Source organism: Sphaerodactylus townsendi, linkage group LG04 (assembly GCF_021028975.2).
Source record: "Sphaerodactylus townsendi isolate TG3544 linkage group LG04, MPM_Stown_v2.3, whole genome shotgun sequence".
Taxonomy (NCBI): Eukaryota; Metazoa; Chordata; class Lepidosauria; order Squamata; family Sphaerodactylidae; genus Sphaerodactylus; species Sphaerodactylus townsendi.
In genome coordinates this window covers 87,958,782-87,975,083 of record NC_059428.1, presented here as the reverse complement: position 1 = coordinate 87,975,083, position 16,302 = coordinate 87,958,782, and the positions used below count along the sequence as shown (strand labels likewise).

At 42.9% G+C, this 16,302-nt stretch overlaps 1 protein-coding gene across 1 annotated transcript in view; it reads left to right on the top strand.

Annotated features, from left to right (window-relative positions):
• TBL1X (transducin beta like 1 X-linked) overlaps window positions 1–16,302 on the top strand; it is a 169,878-nt gene that overhangs the window by 134,513 nt on the left and 19,063 nt on the right. The window contains 3 exon segments of the mRNA XM_048493434.1: window positions 2,367–2,512; window positions 15,712–15,846; window positions 15,848–15,998. Coding sequence (XP_048349391.1) covers window positions 2,367–2,512; window positions 15,712–15,846; window positions 15,848–15,998 — 432 coding nt within the window.

Genomic DNA, 16,302 nt, shown 5'->3' with positions numbered 1-16,302 from the left:
TTCGTGTCGCAGGCATGAAAAGTAAATGTATCTCTTCAAAATACTTACTTCATCTTCATTATGAACAGCTGTGAAAAGGTTTTAGAAATATGTTTCTTGTTAGGCATCTACTAACTGATCTGTCATTACCATTAAAAGAAAAAGTTGAATTGGAAAACTATTTCCAAGGATACATCATCTGCCTCCCACCCCTATCTTAGAAAGCACTCCCAAGATTCTGATATTCAGTGGAAGATATTTTGGTCAGTGGAAATACCTTCTTATTTGGCAAAACGTTGCGAGCAGTTGAAGCTATTCAGGGCTGAAGAAATGGGTAGGGTGCTGATTAGATTTCTCTCCTCAGTGCCAGCTTCTTTTGACTTGTTTGCAGCTTCTTTTGACTTGTTTGGGAAGCAGCTAAGCTAATGCATTTCAGGCCTTCTCCAAGACCAGTTTCTGGAAATAATGAATGACACCCATATGTTTCTCCTGCCTACATCTTCAGTTGGCTACAGTTTTTAACAACCAAATGACATTCCAGTTTTCAGTTACTCTTTTTTTTCCAGTTGTACTTCATTTTACATTATGTCACACTTTTTTTTTCAAAGCAGTGTGTTCGAAATCAAAATATTGCCAAGGTCAAGCTATAAAACCAAACCTGTTTTTTTGAGTGTGGGGTGTCCTCAGCTAGATAAATGGCCTCCCTGTTCCTAAGCCTCTAAGCCTCTATCTCAGGGGTAGGGAACCTGCGGCTCTCCAGATGTTCAGGAACTACAATTCCCATCAGCCCCTACCAGCATGGCCAATTGGCCATGCTGACAGAGGCTGATGGGAATTGTAGTTCCTGAACATCTGGAGAGCCGCAGGTTCCCTACCCCTGCTCTATCTGGTCAAATATGTTCTCTCTTTCTGGCCCCATGCCCCAGCACTCTCATATATAAATTATGGTGTGTGTGTGTGTGTGTGTGTGTGTGTGTGTGTGTGTGTGTGTGTGTGTGTGTGTGTGTGTGTGTGTGTGTGTGTGTGTGTTGGCAGTTAACCAGTGTGTGTGTGTGTGTGTCTTAAACAATAAATATAGTATATATTTTCAAGAATAAATATAAATGTGTAAGTATGGAAGCTGAACCAGCAAGAAAGAATTTTTTGAAATGTGGTATTGGAAGAGAGTGTTACAGATACTGTGGATCACCAAACACATACTGAGCCCGGCAAGGAGAGGGCGGGATATAAATCAAATAAATAAAAAGGTCAAGATCAAATCAAGTCTGAACTCTCCCTAGAAGCTAAAATGACTAAACTGAGGCTATTGTACTTTGATTGTATGATGATGACAATACAAGAGTCACTAGAAAAGATAATAATGGTGGGAAAAGTTGAAGCAACAGGAAGACCCATCATAAGATGGGTTGACTCTGTATAAATAACCCATGGTCTTCTATCTGCAGAAGCTGGGGTAGGCTGTTAACGATAGAACATTTTGGACAACATCAGTGGTCAAAAGCAACGTGACATCACTTAACACATACATTCTGGTAGACACCTCTACCTGTCTCATCCACCTAGCAACCACACCAGTAAGCAGACTGACAGCATTACATCTACATGTGGTACAGTTTAGTTTGTTGTTTCTACACAAAGAACTGGTGGGAATAGTGGTTGGATTATTAATTTAAGACTAGAGATACATAGGTTCAGATCCAGCTCATATCTACCTGACATGGTGTTCACTTGCTACCCTGGAATAAATCATATACTCTGAAGTCTCATTCATTTCAAATCCTGTTTTGTTTCAATGAGTCATGTGAGGGGGGAAATGAAGGAAGAGGGAATGATATTTGCCACCCTTCTTAGAGGAAGGATGGTGTAATAATGTGATCAATAGATGCATAAATAAATAGTGACTGTAGAAAGCCTGCCTTGGGGAGGGAGTGTTTGGTTTTCCTTTGTTTAAATAGTTATGCTCTGCATGTCAGATTAATGAAAGGTTTGGGCAGAATCATTATGTTTTGCTTTTCTTTTTTGTGTGTGAACAATCTTCAGGTACTGAATTGAAACTGTGCCTTTGGCAGATGACTACAAACGGGGCACTGAGAAAAGCTTAAAACCATATTTCTGTTGTTTAAAAGAAAGTATAAGGATGTTTTAATTGGGTTTTGTTTGTCTGTTTGCTCATTACAAACTATTTTCCCCAGTGGCACCTTTTCTGCAAAGTATTTTCACAAATTAAAGTTGAGAGGGCAAATTTCTCTGTGACCATCTGATCCAATCTGGTGAATCTGATATATTTGTGTTGGCATGTCACAATTTTAAGCAGCCCTTTATTTAGTACTTGTGTCACATTAAGAAGTGTTCAGATTTCATATCATGGCTTCCCTTCCTGCTTTCAGGTTTCTCCCATTCAGCCTTTACATTTGGAATAGAGAGTCATATTAGCCAGTCCAACATCAATGGAACACTAGTGCCACCTGCTGCCCTCATCTCCATACTTCAGAAAGGCCTGCAGTATGTGGAAGCTGAGATCAGCATCAACGAGGTAAGTATTGCTTTGTGCAGAAAAAAAAGGGATGCATGAGAGCATCTGAAAGGGTTGCTTTTCCATAGATGGTCTCAATATAAACTCTCTTGCTTCTATAAAAGTTTCAGTTCTGTGCATGCCTTTAATAGGGTTACTTTTGCTTCTGTTGGAGAAGGCAACACTGCTTATGAGCCATTCTTCTATTGATAATTCAGAATTATTTTCAGATTGGTATCCTGCTTAGTCTAGTCTCCACAGGCTCTCTAGATGGTTAGCCAGATTTACTAATTAAGACACATTTGCTTAAGCCAGACAGAACATTTTGAGATGAATAATACAAGGATGATTCATTTGATCTTGGTGTAGTTAGTGTCAGTTACTTGGTGTGTTGTTGGATTAATTCAAGGAGAAGACTTCAGAGCAAAGATGTCTAGGCATGAGTTGTGCCATTTTAATACTTTTAAAAGTGTTCTTTGTTTTGATCATCTGATCAAGTGATTACTTGACTATATTATATAGAGTGGCCACTACATACCCAGTAGGACTCGCTATTCTTCAAAAGGCTGCTTATAGCATAGTAGTTTTAAGTTAACATATAGTTTCCTGGATTTATTACTCATTGAAAAAAAAATTCTGCTTGTTGTGATATTGATGTGGTTAACATTTTAGCAAAACTCTGAAAAATCTTTTTGTAATCTGTGAAATATTTACAGCCCAATCCACATTCCAGTGTAGTTTGGCATACTAAAATGTCTCACAATTTAGAAAGAAAAGTAGTGGTAGAAGACATTTTGTTTTACAATACCCAGATATCCAGAACCTGAAAACACACTTCTACATGATGTGAAAATATGTGTCTCTCTGTGGTGAGGTAGATGTTCTCCAGGCTATCAGGAGAGTCATCAGTTTTCAGCAGGGGCTGTATCTTTCCCACTTATTTAAAAATGCTTCTCTTGAGCATTGGGGGACAAATTTATAGGGTACAGAGGTGGAACTACCGGGGCAGGGGGGCATTGCACTGAGAGCGCACCTGGGGTAGGCGGACAGAAAATCCCCTCCCCCACAGCCCACTCCACACTTACTTTAGTTCATCCTGAAAGTGGAGGTTGGAAAAAGTGGCCTGTTCACTTGAGGCTGAAAACGACCTGATGGGAACAACACTTCCCAGGAGACCTTGAGAGCTCTAAGGTCTCCTGAGAAGTGTCGTTCCCACTAGCCTGCCTCAATTTGAAACACAAAGCCTCCTTTCAGAATAATTTCAAACAAAATATGTTTGGTGGGGAGAAAACACAGAGCGGCATCGAGAACAATATGGGCCAGCTAAATTCTGATAGGGTATTTTCTTTTATCCCCAAGCACATTTAATCTAATTGGGTACAAAAATGCCCCAAACTCAGTGAATTGTTGCATAACTGAAGAAATTTTGTTATAAAATGGAAAACTGTACTTGGTAAGTGACTGTTCTTTGGGGCACCATTTACTAATGTGCGGGTGACAATCGAGCCCTTCGGGGGTGAGGCGGCCTATAAATCGAACAAATAAATAAATAAATAACCTAAAAGGAACAAAAAAGTTGTGCAGCTATAGCTGTACTCATTCTGTTTTTAAAAAGTACAGTTGGTTTAGGAATCTGCTACAGACCATGGAGACAAGCATAAACAGCATTAGAATTTTTTGCATCTGTTAGTGGCAATAAAAGCTATGTTCAACAGATTTTCCTTTCTTTCCCCCCTCCATTTCTTTTTTCCCCTTCTTCATTCTCCTGGGGGCGGAGTCCATCTCAAGTGGGTGTTTCTCAACCTTCTGTTAGGGAGGCAGGTCTAATTTTTCAATTTCCTGTCCCTGGCTCCTCCTCCAGCTTGGCTCCAGATACTTTCCTGCCTAGCTAGGGAGAGCAGCTATAGCGTTTGGCTCCGCTATTTCTTTACGCTCCTCCTTCATTCTCCTTTTCTATTCACACCTGTCTTCAATTCTCATCTTTATCTTCTTACCTACATTAGCTAGGGCCAGCAGAAGGCAGAACCACTCGAGAGGCACTCCCTTCCCACGATCCCGCCAAAAGCAGAAGTCAAGATGGCCGAGGGCCGGATCCTTTTCACCGCCCAGACATAATTTGCCAAGTCCGCTCTGCGGAGGCCACCAAGGTCCTCCCACTTGCAGAATCACTGACACAGCACCTCGGAGGGGATAGAAACCTCCCAGCCAAAGAGGGCAAAGCAGGCTGAGCGTAAGAGAAACTCCAGCTGGGAAAAAATTACTCAGCAGCTCCAGAGTCTGCCGCAGCCTGAGCACTTTTCAGACCAAGAAGATCCTCTCCCCGAAATACCTGATCCTTTCACCAGGTTTTTCAAATTAGAAGACCTGCCCATGCTCATAAGTAAAACCATCTCAGCTTTAGAACTACAGGATGAGGAGGGGGCCCAAGACCCATCTACCCCATCCACCTCCTCTAAACCCGTTAAAGGGAAGCCTAAAGGCAACAAAAAAATTTTCCCTCACCAGGACTCAGCCTCCAACTATTTTCCCATTCCTGAATATTTAGAAAGAAAAATTAGAAAGGAATGGCAGCAACCAGGAGCAGCGAGAGGCTTACCCTCCACCATCAAAAAATTATACTTGGTGCCAGAATACATTAATTCCATGCTTAAAAGTGCCCCTAGTGGGCCCGGTAGCAAGCTGCAGTCAGGAGCCTAGTCTCCAAAGACTGAGGCGAAACCATTAGGGGATGCCATCAGATAAAGCTCAGATGCCTCACTAAGACGGGCCTGAATGGACAGCCACGCAATGAAGTGCTTACCATCAGCAGTAGTAGCACGCTCTCTTGGTTTAGTCAAACAGAGTCATGGCAATGATTCCACCCGAGCACAGCACTCAGGAGGGCATCCAAAGAATTATCTGTGGAGTCTCCTTTCTAGCCGACTCAAACCTGGGCGCCCTCCTACTCGGCCCAGATCCATGGCAGCATCCATAGTAGCCAGGCGCCTTAGCTGGCTCAGGGCCTGGCAGGCAGGCCACTCAAGGGTCCTGGTCTCAAACTATTCCTTTCAGGGCGAGATGCTCTTCGGCAAAGAGCTTGACCAGGTTCTCACTGAGACCAGAGACAAAAAGAAAATCATGCCTAAAATTAGGTTAGAATGAGCCGTACACAATTCCAGAGGAATACCTTCAGATCATACTTTTACTACCAAGGCTCCAAAGGGACCCACCACGCTCTAACTGGAGAACACCCAACTCGCTTTCGAAGGGCATTACAGCAGAGGACACAACAACTACTCTAACACCCAACAGAGGTGGGACAAATTGGGAAAATTTGACAAATCAGGAAGACAATGACACCATCTCCTTCCAGTCGGGGAGACTAGCACACTTCCACACACAATGGAGAGGGGAGCACATAGACAGATGGTCCCAAGAGGAAATCATTCACTCAGGTTACCTCATAGAATTTTGCTCCAAATTCCACGACCCGCGCTTCTTCAGGTCCATAAACCCCAAAAAAACTCTGCCACAAACCATAATCAGGCGGCAGTACAACTGAACGCCTAGACATAAGAGCCATGGAACAGAGTCCCCTCAGCGGAGAGATCATTAGGCATATACTCTCATTTTCTGGTCCCAAAAGAGCGGGGGGACTGGAGGCGATCTTAGACCTAAAATATGTCAACGTCACATCAAGCTCGTCACTTCCGGATGGAGTCACTCTTAACATTACAGAAGCCCTCAGACCAGGGGGTTCCTCACCTCCCTGGATCTAACAGAGGCATATCTGCACACAATGATCCCCCCCTCACACCGCCAATACCTACGGTTTGTCTCACACAACCAGCTTACCAATTCCGCGCTGTACCGTTCAGTCTCTCCACACTTTAGAATTTTTTCAAAGATTCTCCTAGGTCCAATGACCTCCGTACACAAAGGGATCCACACATCCCTACTTGGGCGGACATACTAATCAGCGCCCGTCAAGGAGCAAGCTCTCAAAGACACACAGACAGTGATACACACACTAAAACAACACGGGTTCCTAGTAAACATGACCAAGAGCTGCTTGATTCCCTCACAAGAAATGGAACACCTAGGTGCCATAATCTCCACCGCAAGAACAGCCTATTCCTTCCAATTCCAAGATCACAGTAATACAGAGGAAAGTCCCGCGGTAATGGCAGCCAACCGGTCCTCCTCCTCAGCCTCAGGAGCCTACTGGGGCAGTTCTTGGCGGTAATGGACATGGTGCAGTGGGCAGGTTCAGCCCGCCGCTGCAAATCTTCCTCGCCCTTCCAATGGGACATCATGAAGAGGATCACACACTCACCCTACCGGGCGCTCCCTGAAGTCCAGCCTCCGATGGTGGACCATCCGAACAACTTATCACAAGGGAAGACCTTTCTTTTCCCTAGCGTCCCCAAATTTTTTTTCAGGCGCCAGCCTGAAGGCTGGGAGCCACACTGAACAACAAATTCGTCAAGGCACCTGGAACATCGGCGGAATCATCCCGGCTTCCAATCAACATACTGGAAACTCGGCCATCCTGCTGGCCCTCAAACACTTCGTTGACCACTGATCCAAGATCAACATGTGCTGATCAGGACCGACAATGTGGCCACCAAAGGTATACCCTAAACAACCAGGGGCTCATCACGTCCACACAGAATCAACCAAGATACTAAGGTGGGCAGAAATACACCTGATCTCCATACAGGATGACCATACAAAGGGAAACTGAGCGTCAGCGGACTGGCTGAGCAGATCCTGATTCAGGAAACAGAATGGTCCTCCAACCCGACATCTTCCTTCTCATAACTCAGACCTTCGACATCCGGAGATGCGATCTGTTAGCCACCTCAGCCAATTCCCAACTGCCGCCTTCGTAACCGGTACTACCACCCAAGGGCATTAGCGGTAGATGCAATGACAGCGTAAAGCCCGCGGTGCTCTTATGCCAGCGTTCCCACCTTACCACTACTCCCCAGGTTCCTCCAGGAAGTGGCCCTAGAAAAGCAAAGGTATTACTGATAGCCCCTCATTGGCCCAGGAGACCCTGGTTCTCAGCCATAACCGAGATGTCGAAAGCAGCCCCATGCTACGTCTTCCACCAAGACCAGATCTACTACACCAGGGACCAATTCTCCACCAGACAGAATGGTTTCACTTGACCGCCTGGTAGTTGAGCAGAGAAACAACCTGAGGGGCGAAAGGATACTCCGACAGAATAACCAACACCCTCCTGGCCTCCAAGGCCTCACCACCAGAATATATAACTGCACATGGAAAGGCGTTTCTCAGGTGGTCCCAGCGCCAAGGAAGTCGACCCACTAAATCCATCCATATCCAATATTCTAGAGTTCCTTCAAATAGTGATGGATTCCAGGCCTCAAAAGCGCCACTCATAGACAGGAATTGCCCTCTAACCACCATTATGGCCGAAGGGACCCCAGCTTCCAGGCATCTGGGACGTGATCCGATTCTTAAAGGGAGTGCAACAGCTACAACCATACTTGACCACAGATTCCCATCTTAGGCTTGCCTTGGTCTTTAACGCTCTCACTAATTCCCTTCGAGCCACTACAATCCATCCCACCTAAAGTGGCTCCGCATGAAAACCTTTTCTCATCGCACTGACCTCAGCCAGAAGAGTCTCGAGAGATCAGAGCACTCTCCGTGAACAAGAACTTATGTATATTTCACTCTGACAGGGGAGTCATACTCATTACAGACCCGACCTTCCTACAAAGGCGGCCTCACTATTTCCACCTAAGACAGGAAATAAAGTGGTTCCTAACTTCTGCCCCAATCAAATCACCCAAAGGGAAAAAAATTGTGGCACAACTTAGATTTAAGACGTTACACTGAAGGCCTTCGTTATCTGACGGAAAACGGTGGCAAGACAGAAAGTCTATTCATCAATGTCCACGAGGAACCCAACATAGGTCACCAGATGTCGCCCGCTTCATCAGCTCCACTCTCAAAACTGTATCGGAGTCTAAGCACAGAGCTCTGAACCTTCCGGTCCCCACGGGATCACGGCGCACTCCATCAGATGCACAGCCACCAACGCAGCTCCTCCTACACCAGGTCTCCGTAGAAGACATCTGCAGGGCAGCCATTTGGTCCACCATCGCCATTTACAAAACATTATAGACTTCCACTGTGGGTCCACTTGGCCAAAGGCGTTCGGACAGCGAATCCTGGAACACATCATAGGAGAATGACAGCCCGCCCGTTTAGGGACACTGCTCTGGGAGGTCCCACTCGAGATGGACTCCGCCCCCAGGAGAACGGTCCATTGGGCACTTACCGTGAAGGGCCCTTCTCCTGGTGGGCCAGGAGTCCATCTCGGCCCTCCCTTGCCGTTGATTCGATCAGGATGTGTTCTAAATCTTCACACATATCCCTCTGCGCTCAGAACATAGCACTACTAAGCAGAGAAAAGCACAAGAATTCAATCCTTCGGGACTCAGTTACAGCTACAGTTGTAGTTATAGTTATAGTTAGTTTTTACAACAGTTCGCTCAGTTGCAAGGAGCGTAGTTACCTGTTTCTTTCCTGTCCCTTAACTATTTTGTTATACCTAATTCACTGCTTTGACAGTCGGTACTGGAGCCAAGCTGGAGGAGGAGCCAGGGACAGGAAATTGAAAAATTAGACCTGCCTCCCTAACAGAAGGTTGAGAAACACCCACTCGAGATGGACTCCTGGCCCACCAGGAGAAGGGCCCTTCACGGTAAGTGCCCAATGGACCGTTCTAGTCTCTTTTTTCTTTTATAAGGTTGATTTTTTAAAATTGTAGCTAAGGAACTGGAGGGAAATGTTATTTTAGGGATGATATATGTGGTGGCAAGTATTTACAGCAGATGTTGTACAAAAGTTAACAAAATGGATGTAATAAAACTTCTTTCTAATACTGTTTGGAAGCAAATAAAAAAAACCCTGGTTCATGGAAATGTGTAATGTGCTCAAAGTTCTCTGCTCTCTTTGAAATAATTGACTGCCTTTTTGACAATCAGTAGCCTCAGACCATCGAACTAATATCTGGGCAGACAACCATCCTGTGGTACTGAATGGATAGGCTGTGAAGGACCACAGGAGGGAGTCTAGGCTGCCTCAGAACTGGCCTAATCTTCTTCAATGTACTTGCACCACAAAATCCAGATCTTAATACCAGTTTAACAATAGGAAGTGTCGGCTGCATTCATACATCGTGCCAAAGCTCTGTTTGTATGTTACGAGCATGAATATGTGTGTCATACTTTCATGTTCCCTAGTCCCCTCAATTCTGAGCCTCATTTGTGGAATGCAGCTGAAGACTTCCTACTTCCATCATCCATAAAGCAAATCTCAGTATGCCATGACATCTAAATGTACCTATCTAGGCAATTTAGGATTTGTGTTCTGCCCACAAATGGGATTCTAACTAAGCCATAGTTTACTCCCAGGTTAGAATCCTAGTTTGTAGGGAGAAGACGGATTGTCTTCCAGCATTGGCATTTGTGCGTAATGGTCAATTGGAGTTTGCCTTCTGAAACCAAGAAGTCATAAATGAGAAAAGAAGCATGTGGGCATGGAAACATATTTATGTCATCGCAAACAGAAGTTTGTTCCTTGAACTTTGTATACACTGCTGTGACATCTGAATGCAGTCATTCTACTGCTTTCTAAACCTGTTCAGTATATAATACACAGTTGGTACAACCAGCTGATTTTTAGAAGTTTATAGTTCAGTCCAAAGCAGATTCACACCCTTCTAAATCCATCAAAGTCAGTATGTTTAGAAGGAGAGTGTTTAAGATTGTCCTACTTCCTTGGTTTGCAAGTCAGAAGCAGCTTATAGCAGTCCAAGTGAATTACAGTTCCAGATTGGAGAAGTGCCTTTTTTAAATATTAGTTTTCATTTTGATTGCTAAATTGAAAATACTGTTTATAAGTATTTCTTGCCAAGCCACAATGCCTTTATTTATTTAGAAACGCTACTGTTAGGTTGCATATCTTTAATAAAATTCCATTTGTAAGATAACTGCCATCTTCTATTTTTAATGGATCTTGTTTACATATGTACATGAGACAGATAAACTATTAGAGAGATCAATATGAAATATAATTCAGGTGGTATGAGAATCTTTCCCATGCTAATTGAAGCTTTTAGATACTGTTAGTTGATTCAGCATTTTATTCATGGAAATATTGTGTCATTCAGTCTCATTTAAAGCACACTTATTTTGGAAGTAAATGAATTTAATTGGGTGTTTCTTAATCAGTATGCTAAGCCACCTTCCAAATAAACATGTTTTGGATTAGATTGATGTAAGATGTAAGAAATTATTTTCTCTGTGTTTTTATAGTAAGACAGAGACCATTGTGAGAATTACAAACATTACATTCTTACCAAGACAGAACCTGGCATATTGAGAGGTAGAGAGTTCATGGTATATTATGCTGATCAATCAGCAAAAATATCTCAAGGTGTCTTAGGCTAATTGTGGTGTTTCTTCTGTTGTAGGATGAGTCACTTGCATCAGTGGACTACTCCCTATTCCCCTCTGAACCCAAAAATCCTACTATTAGCAGAATGAATACAGCCCACTGAAAGGCTAGCTTTAGTTGGATCCCTATGTTTCTAGATTTTCTTTGTGAAAGGTTTTACATGAGAATCATAAGGAAGGCTTTGTTGGGTTCCTCTAATTACTATTTTATTCTGTTATATAATAACTTTTTAAGTGAGGGAGAACACAGAAGGATATTATACCATGATATTTTTTCTTTCCACTTTTCTGGTTAAATCAGCTTAACATACTTATTTAGGCAGTTTGACATACTTATTAAAGTAATTAAGTTCCAGATAAACATTCTTTAGTTCAGACTAAATTATTTATTGATGTGTACAAATTTTGTTTTTCAAGAACTTTTGTTATTGATAATATTGTTACACAGATTGAGCAAACTAGTATTTTTGATTTACTCACAGTGACTGATTTACTCACAGCTAATGTGTGATCCAAGTTCTTTTACTGTCCACTAGGGAAAGCGTTTCAAGTACTTTTCGTTCATTGTCGCCAGAGGTGAGAAACCAGTGTACCTGTGAACCTCTGGACTTTTAAAAGAGAAATTGCAAAATAGCTTACTTTTTGGGATTATTTTAACTTTCCCTGGTCTAGAGCTTCATTACATTGTTTCATTACATTTCATTGACAAAGTTCCTCACCAGAGACTGTTGAGAAAACTCAGCAATGAAGGAATAAGAGGGGAAGTCCTCCTATGGATTAAAAACTGGTTGAGAAACAGGAAACAAAGAGTGGGTGTAAATGGGAAGTTCTCACAATGGAGAGATGTCGGGAGTGGTGTCCTCCAAGGATCCGTTTTGGGACCAGTTCTCTTTAACCTATTCATAAATGACCTGGAAGTAGGGGTGGGTAGCGTGGTGGCCAAGTTTGCAGATGATACCAAATTATGTAGGGTGGTGAGAACCACAAAGGATTGCGAAGAGCTCCAAGTGGATCTTGATAAATTAGGTGAGTGGGCTCAGAAATGGCAAATGCAGTTCAATGTAGCAAAATGTAAAGTGATGCACATAGGGGCAAAAAATCCAAACTTCACATACACGCTACAGGGGTCAGTGCTATCAGTCACAGACCAGGAAAGGATTTGGGCCTTAGTTGATAGTTCCATGGGAATGTCAACTCAATGCATGGCAGCTGTGAAAAAGGCAAACTTTATGCTGGGGATCATTAGAAAAGGAATTGATAATAAAACTGCAAAGATTGTCATGCCCTTATATAAAGCAGTGGTGCGACCGCACTTGGAGTACTGTGTCCAGTTCTGGTCGCTGCATCTCAAAAAGGATATTGAGGAGATAGAAAAAGTGCAGAGAAGGGCAACAAGGATGATTGAGGGACTGGAGCACCTTCCCATGAGGAGAGGCTGCAGCGCTTTGGGACTCTTTAGTTTGGAGAGGAGGCGGCTTGAGGGGATATGATTGAAGTCTACAAAATTATGCATGGGGTAAAATGTTGACAGAGAGAAATTTTCTCTCTTTCTCACAATACTAGAACCAGGGGCATTCATTGAAAATGCTGGGGGAAGAATTAGAACTAATAAAAGGAAACACCTCTTAACGAACGCAGATTGGTGTTTGGAATATGCTGCCACAGGAGGTGGTGATGGCCACTAACCTGGATAGCTTTAAAAGGGGCTTGGACAGATTTATGGAGGAGAAGTCGATTTATGGCTACCAATCTTGATCCTCCTTGATCTGAGATTGCAAATGCCTTTAACAGACCAGGTGATTGGGAGCAACAGTCAAGAGGAAGGCCATTGCGTTCACCTCCTGCATGTGAGTCTCTTTAAAGGCACCTGGTGGGCCACTGGCGAAAGTAGCAGAGAGCGGGACTAGATGGACTTTTGTTTGATCCAGCTGGCTTGTTCTTATGTTCTTATGTTCTTACATAAACAGAAAGATTTTTGCAAGATTTCTTCCAGTGATAGGAAAGGAATGGGTGTTTGTTTTAATTATTTGTGGGTTTTCCTGGAAGTGATGTAACACCTCTTTAGGATCACCACCTAGAGAGGACGTCACTTCTGGTGAAAAGTCAGAAATGGCATCAGTCCTGTTCATAGGAATTGCTGGAAACTCTGTTGGTTCGCCACAGAATTTTCAGTGATTCAAAAGAGAAGGTGTGATGTCACTTCCAGGCTTTCTCCAGATGTGATGTGATATCACAAGTCCAATGTTCTTTTAAATCTGGCTCTTCATGCTGCAGCCGGAGAAAGGCAGAGGAGCACGAGCTGGGGAGCCAGAGCATCCCCTGCCTTCACAAGGGAGTCCCATCTGTTCTAATTCTTCTGCCCCTTTCATACAAGTACAGCGGTGACTGAGAATCATTCATAAAGCAGGGAGTTCCTGCAAAGTCAGAAAAACTGTAGCCAGTAGAGCATGTCTTCTTTGTTTTCATTCTGATCAACCTAATCCTCTAGCAATTGTAGTCATGAACATGATCTTCAAAATATTGAGCAAATGCAAATGTTCCTGCCTGACTAGACCCTAAATTAATTCCTGAACTGACAGTTTTAATCCCAGCAGCTGCTTTGATGCTGCAGCTTAATTATGAAAACATAATTGTAAATATTAAATCTTTCTTCAGTCTCTAATTTCTAAGTAAGAAAGACCAAAATGCATAGGTTCCAGCATCCGCTTTTGTTCAATGCACTGTAATTTCTCAAGTCACTGCATTACGCATTTATATGGAAGAGAAACCAGTTCATTATATTCAGATTCCACACTTGAATCCAGAGCAGCTTTTCTGTGGTTCAATGATTTCCACCCACAAAACACAGTTTTCCATCTCCTCGCTCAACTCCAATAGTCCCCAAAAAATACTACTTCAGGAATTCGCCAAATCATGGATCAAGTGAGGAATTGCATGTTTGAACGCGATTTTTGTTTTAAATGGTTCGCTACAGGTGCTTTAATTAAGTACATCAATAAGATAAAATCCAGTGTGGCACCTTCAAGACAAACATTTATTTCAGTATAAGCTTTGTGAGTCGCTACTCACCTTCTCAGACAATAAAAGAATACCCTAAAATAAGTAAGGTTCATGGTGCCACTGGACTTGTGTTTTATTTTATTGTAACAGACTGGCATGACTATTACCCGCTTTGCAGTTAAATAGGATACATCTTTTTTTTAAGTACTTCAAAGCATGAAATTAGAGGTGTAATCCTTTGTGTTTTAGAAGCTTTCAATTATCCAGACAAGTGAGGTGGTGGTAGCATGGGAAGAACTTTCTCCTGGATAACTTATCATCACTTCTTGATACACATTATTACAATTACTGGACTCTTTTCCTTAATCGTATATGTACAAAGGGGAGCTCCATGAGCACTGGCAAATAGGGAATCTCATTTCCCATTCCTGGCTCTCCCTCTATGATTTTCCTCTTTGCCTGTCCCCATTGCAGTATTGTGTCTGCAGCTTTACCCTTTTCCTTGTCATTCCACGGACCCTGAGTTCAGAATTATATAATAATATGAGTCTTTATCAAAAGGCTCAAAATTGGGGTTTTTTGCTGTAGTTCAGTACCAGAACAATGACCACATAGAATGCCATCCGTTAATTGGAACCAGATGTGATGTTTTGGAATGCCAAATTTGGATTAATTAATTGTCCACGGGCCTTCTCTAGCATGTGGACTTTCCATATTTAGGACTGAGGCTCATGGAAACCTCTCAAGATTTGTGTAGTTCCCCATGGATAGAGCGGGATTAAGTGCTGGCCAAAGGGCAGAACATGTTGAAAAAGAATATTTAAGAAGGTGTTTTGTCTAAGAATCTTCAGTCTTTGCTTATTATTGATTAATGTAATTTCTGCCCACCGATCTACGCATTCTTGGAATGACCTTAACCTATTTTATCAGAGGAGTCATAATTGATCAGTTGACTTTCTCTTGATTTGTGTTCCAAGTGGTTGAGAGTACGTTGCTATTTTGTACTTTTGGCATTTTAGGAATAGGAGGATTGTTAAGCCAAAGCATTTCCAGCAGAGAGTTTTATACAGTTAGGATTGGTATATAGGACTATATAGGATTAATGTTTTATAAAACTGTTTTGAAATAAACTTTATTTAGTGCCTTTATTATTTAGTGCCCTTTTATTTAGTGCCTTGGCCCCATTTGAGTGACATGTTCCGCTTAGTATTGCTGAGTAAGCTCTGAATGGGTATATTTCTAGCATAGGGGACTGCAACCTCAGTGTTTCTCAGATGTTCATGGATCACAATTCTCATCAGCCTTCTGCCAGCATACTTCAATTGGGAGGTCACCAATTGGCCATTCTCAGCGTGGGCTGATAAGGGATATGTAGTCCATGAACATTCGGAGAGCCGCAGGTTGCAGACTCCTGCTCTAGCATCTGCAAGCTGTTCCTACAATTTGCGGCGTTTTCCCACAGTAAAATGCTTTAAATAGTTAGAGGACATCTGGATATAGCATGTGTTTTTTGTCAGAGTGGTTGTTTTCCAACCGCGACATACCGATACAAGATCCCGCTTACGGCGCGGTCTTTATGCTTGATCTTTATCTTTAATTTGGATGCAAGACTGGCCTCACAGGATACGCGGCATGATTATAATTATTTTAAGGTATTCAGTTCACCATTGTTCGTTGCTTTGTCACCCTGGAAACAGTCTCTGATTACCTAGTTGTTTTTCTTTTCATTGTTTTCTATAGGATGGCACAGTATTTGATGGCGGCGACCAGTTTATAGAGTCTCTATCGCTGATTGATGCAGTAATGCCACGATTGCCATGTAGTACAGACCGGCAACAGGCTTTCAGGGAGAAATTGAAGCCTCAACAGCAAGCCAAATATTGGTGCAGCACCAGCCACCACAATAGCACCAGCCACCACAACAGTGGCAGCAGCAGCGGCAAATCGACAACAGCTGTTCCAGAACACACCAAAGAATGGGGAAGCCTACTACTCGAATGGAGAGGAGAATGGGGCGATGCAACAGAGTGAGTGAAAACGCTATAAGTTGCCAGTGGATAAGCTTGACCATTTTTTTTTTTATCCAGCAGCATGGTGAGTTGGAGTTTTTATGTAGCGAACTATGTGGGTGCGGTTTTTCTGTTTTACTGTGGTGGCCCAATTGGTGGATTTGGAACACTAGGATCCACTAGACCACGGCCACACAGCCCGAAAACCCATCCACCAGAATCCAGTTGAGATCCGGACTGTGAAAGCCTTCGGCAATGGGCCATTAATCCAGTGTGTGGTTTATTTTTTTATTGGCTGTTGAGGGCTTTTGCAGGCTGTGTA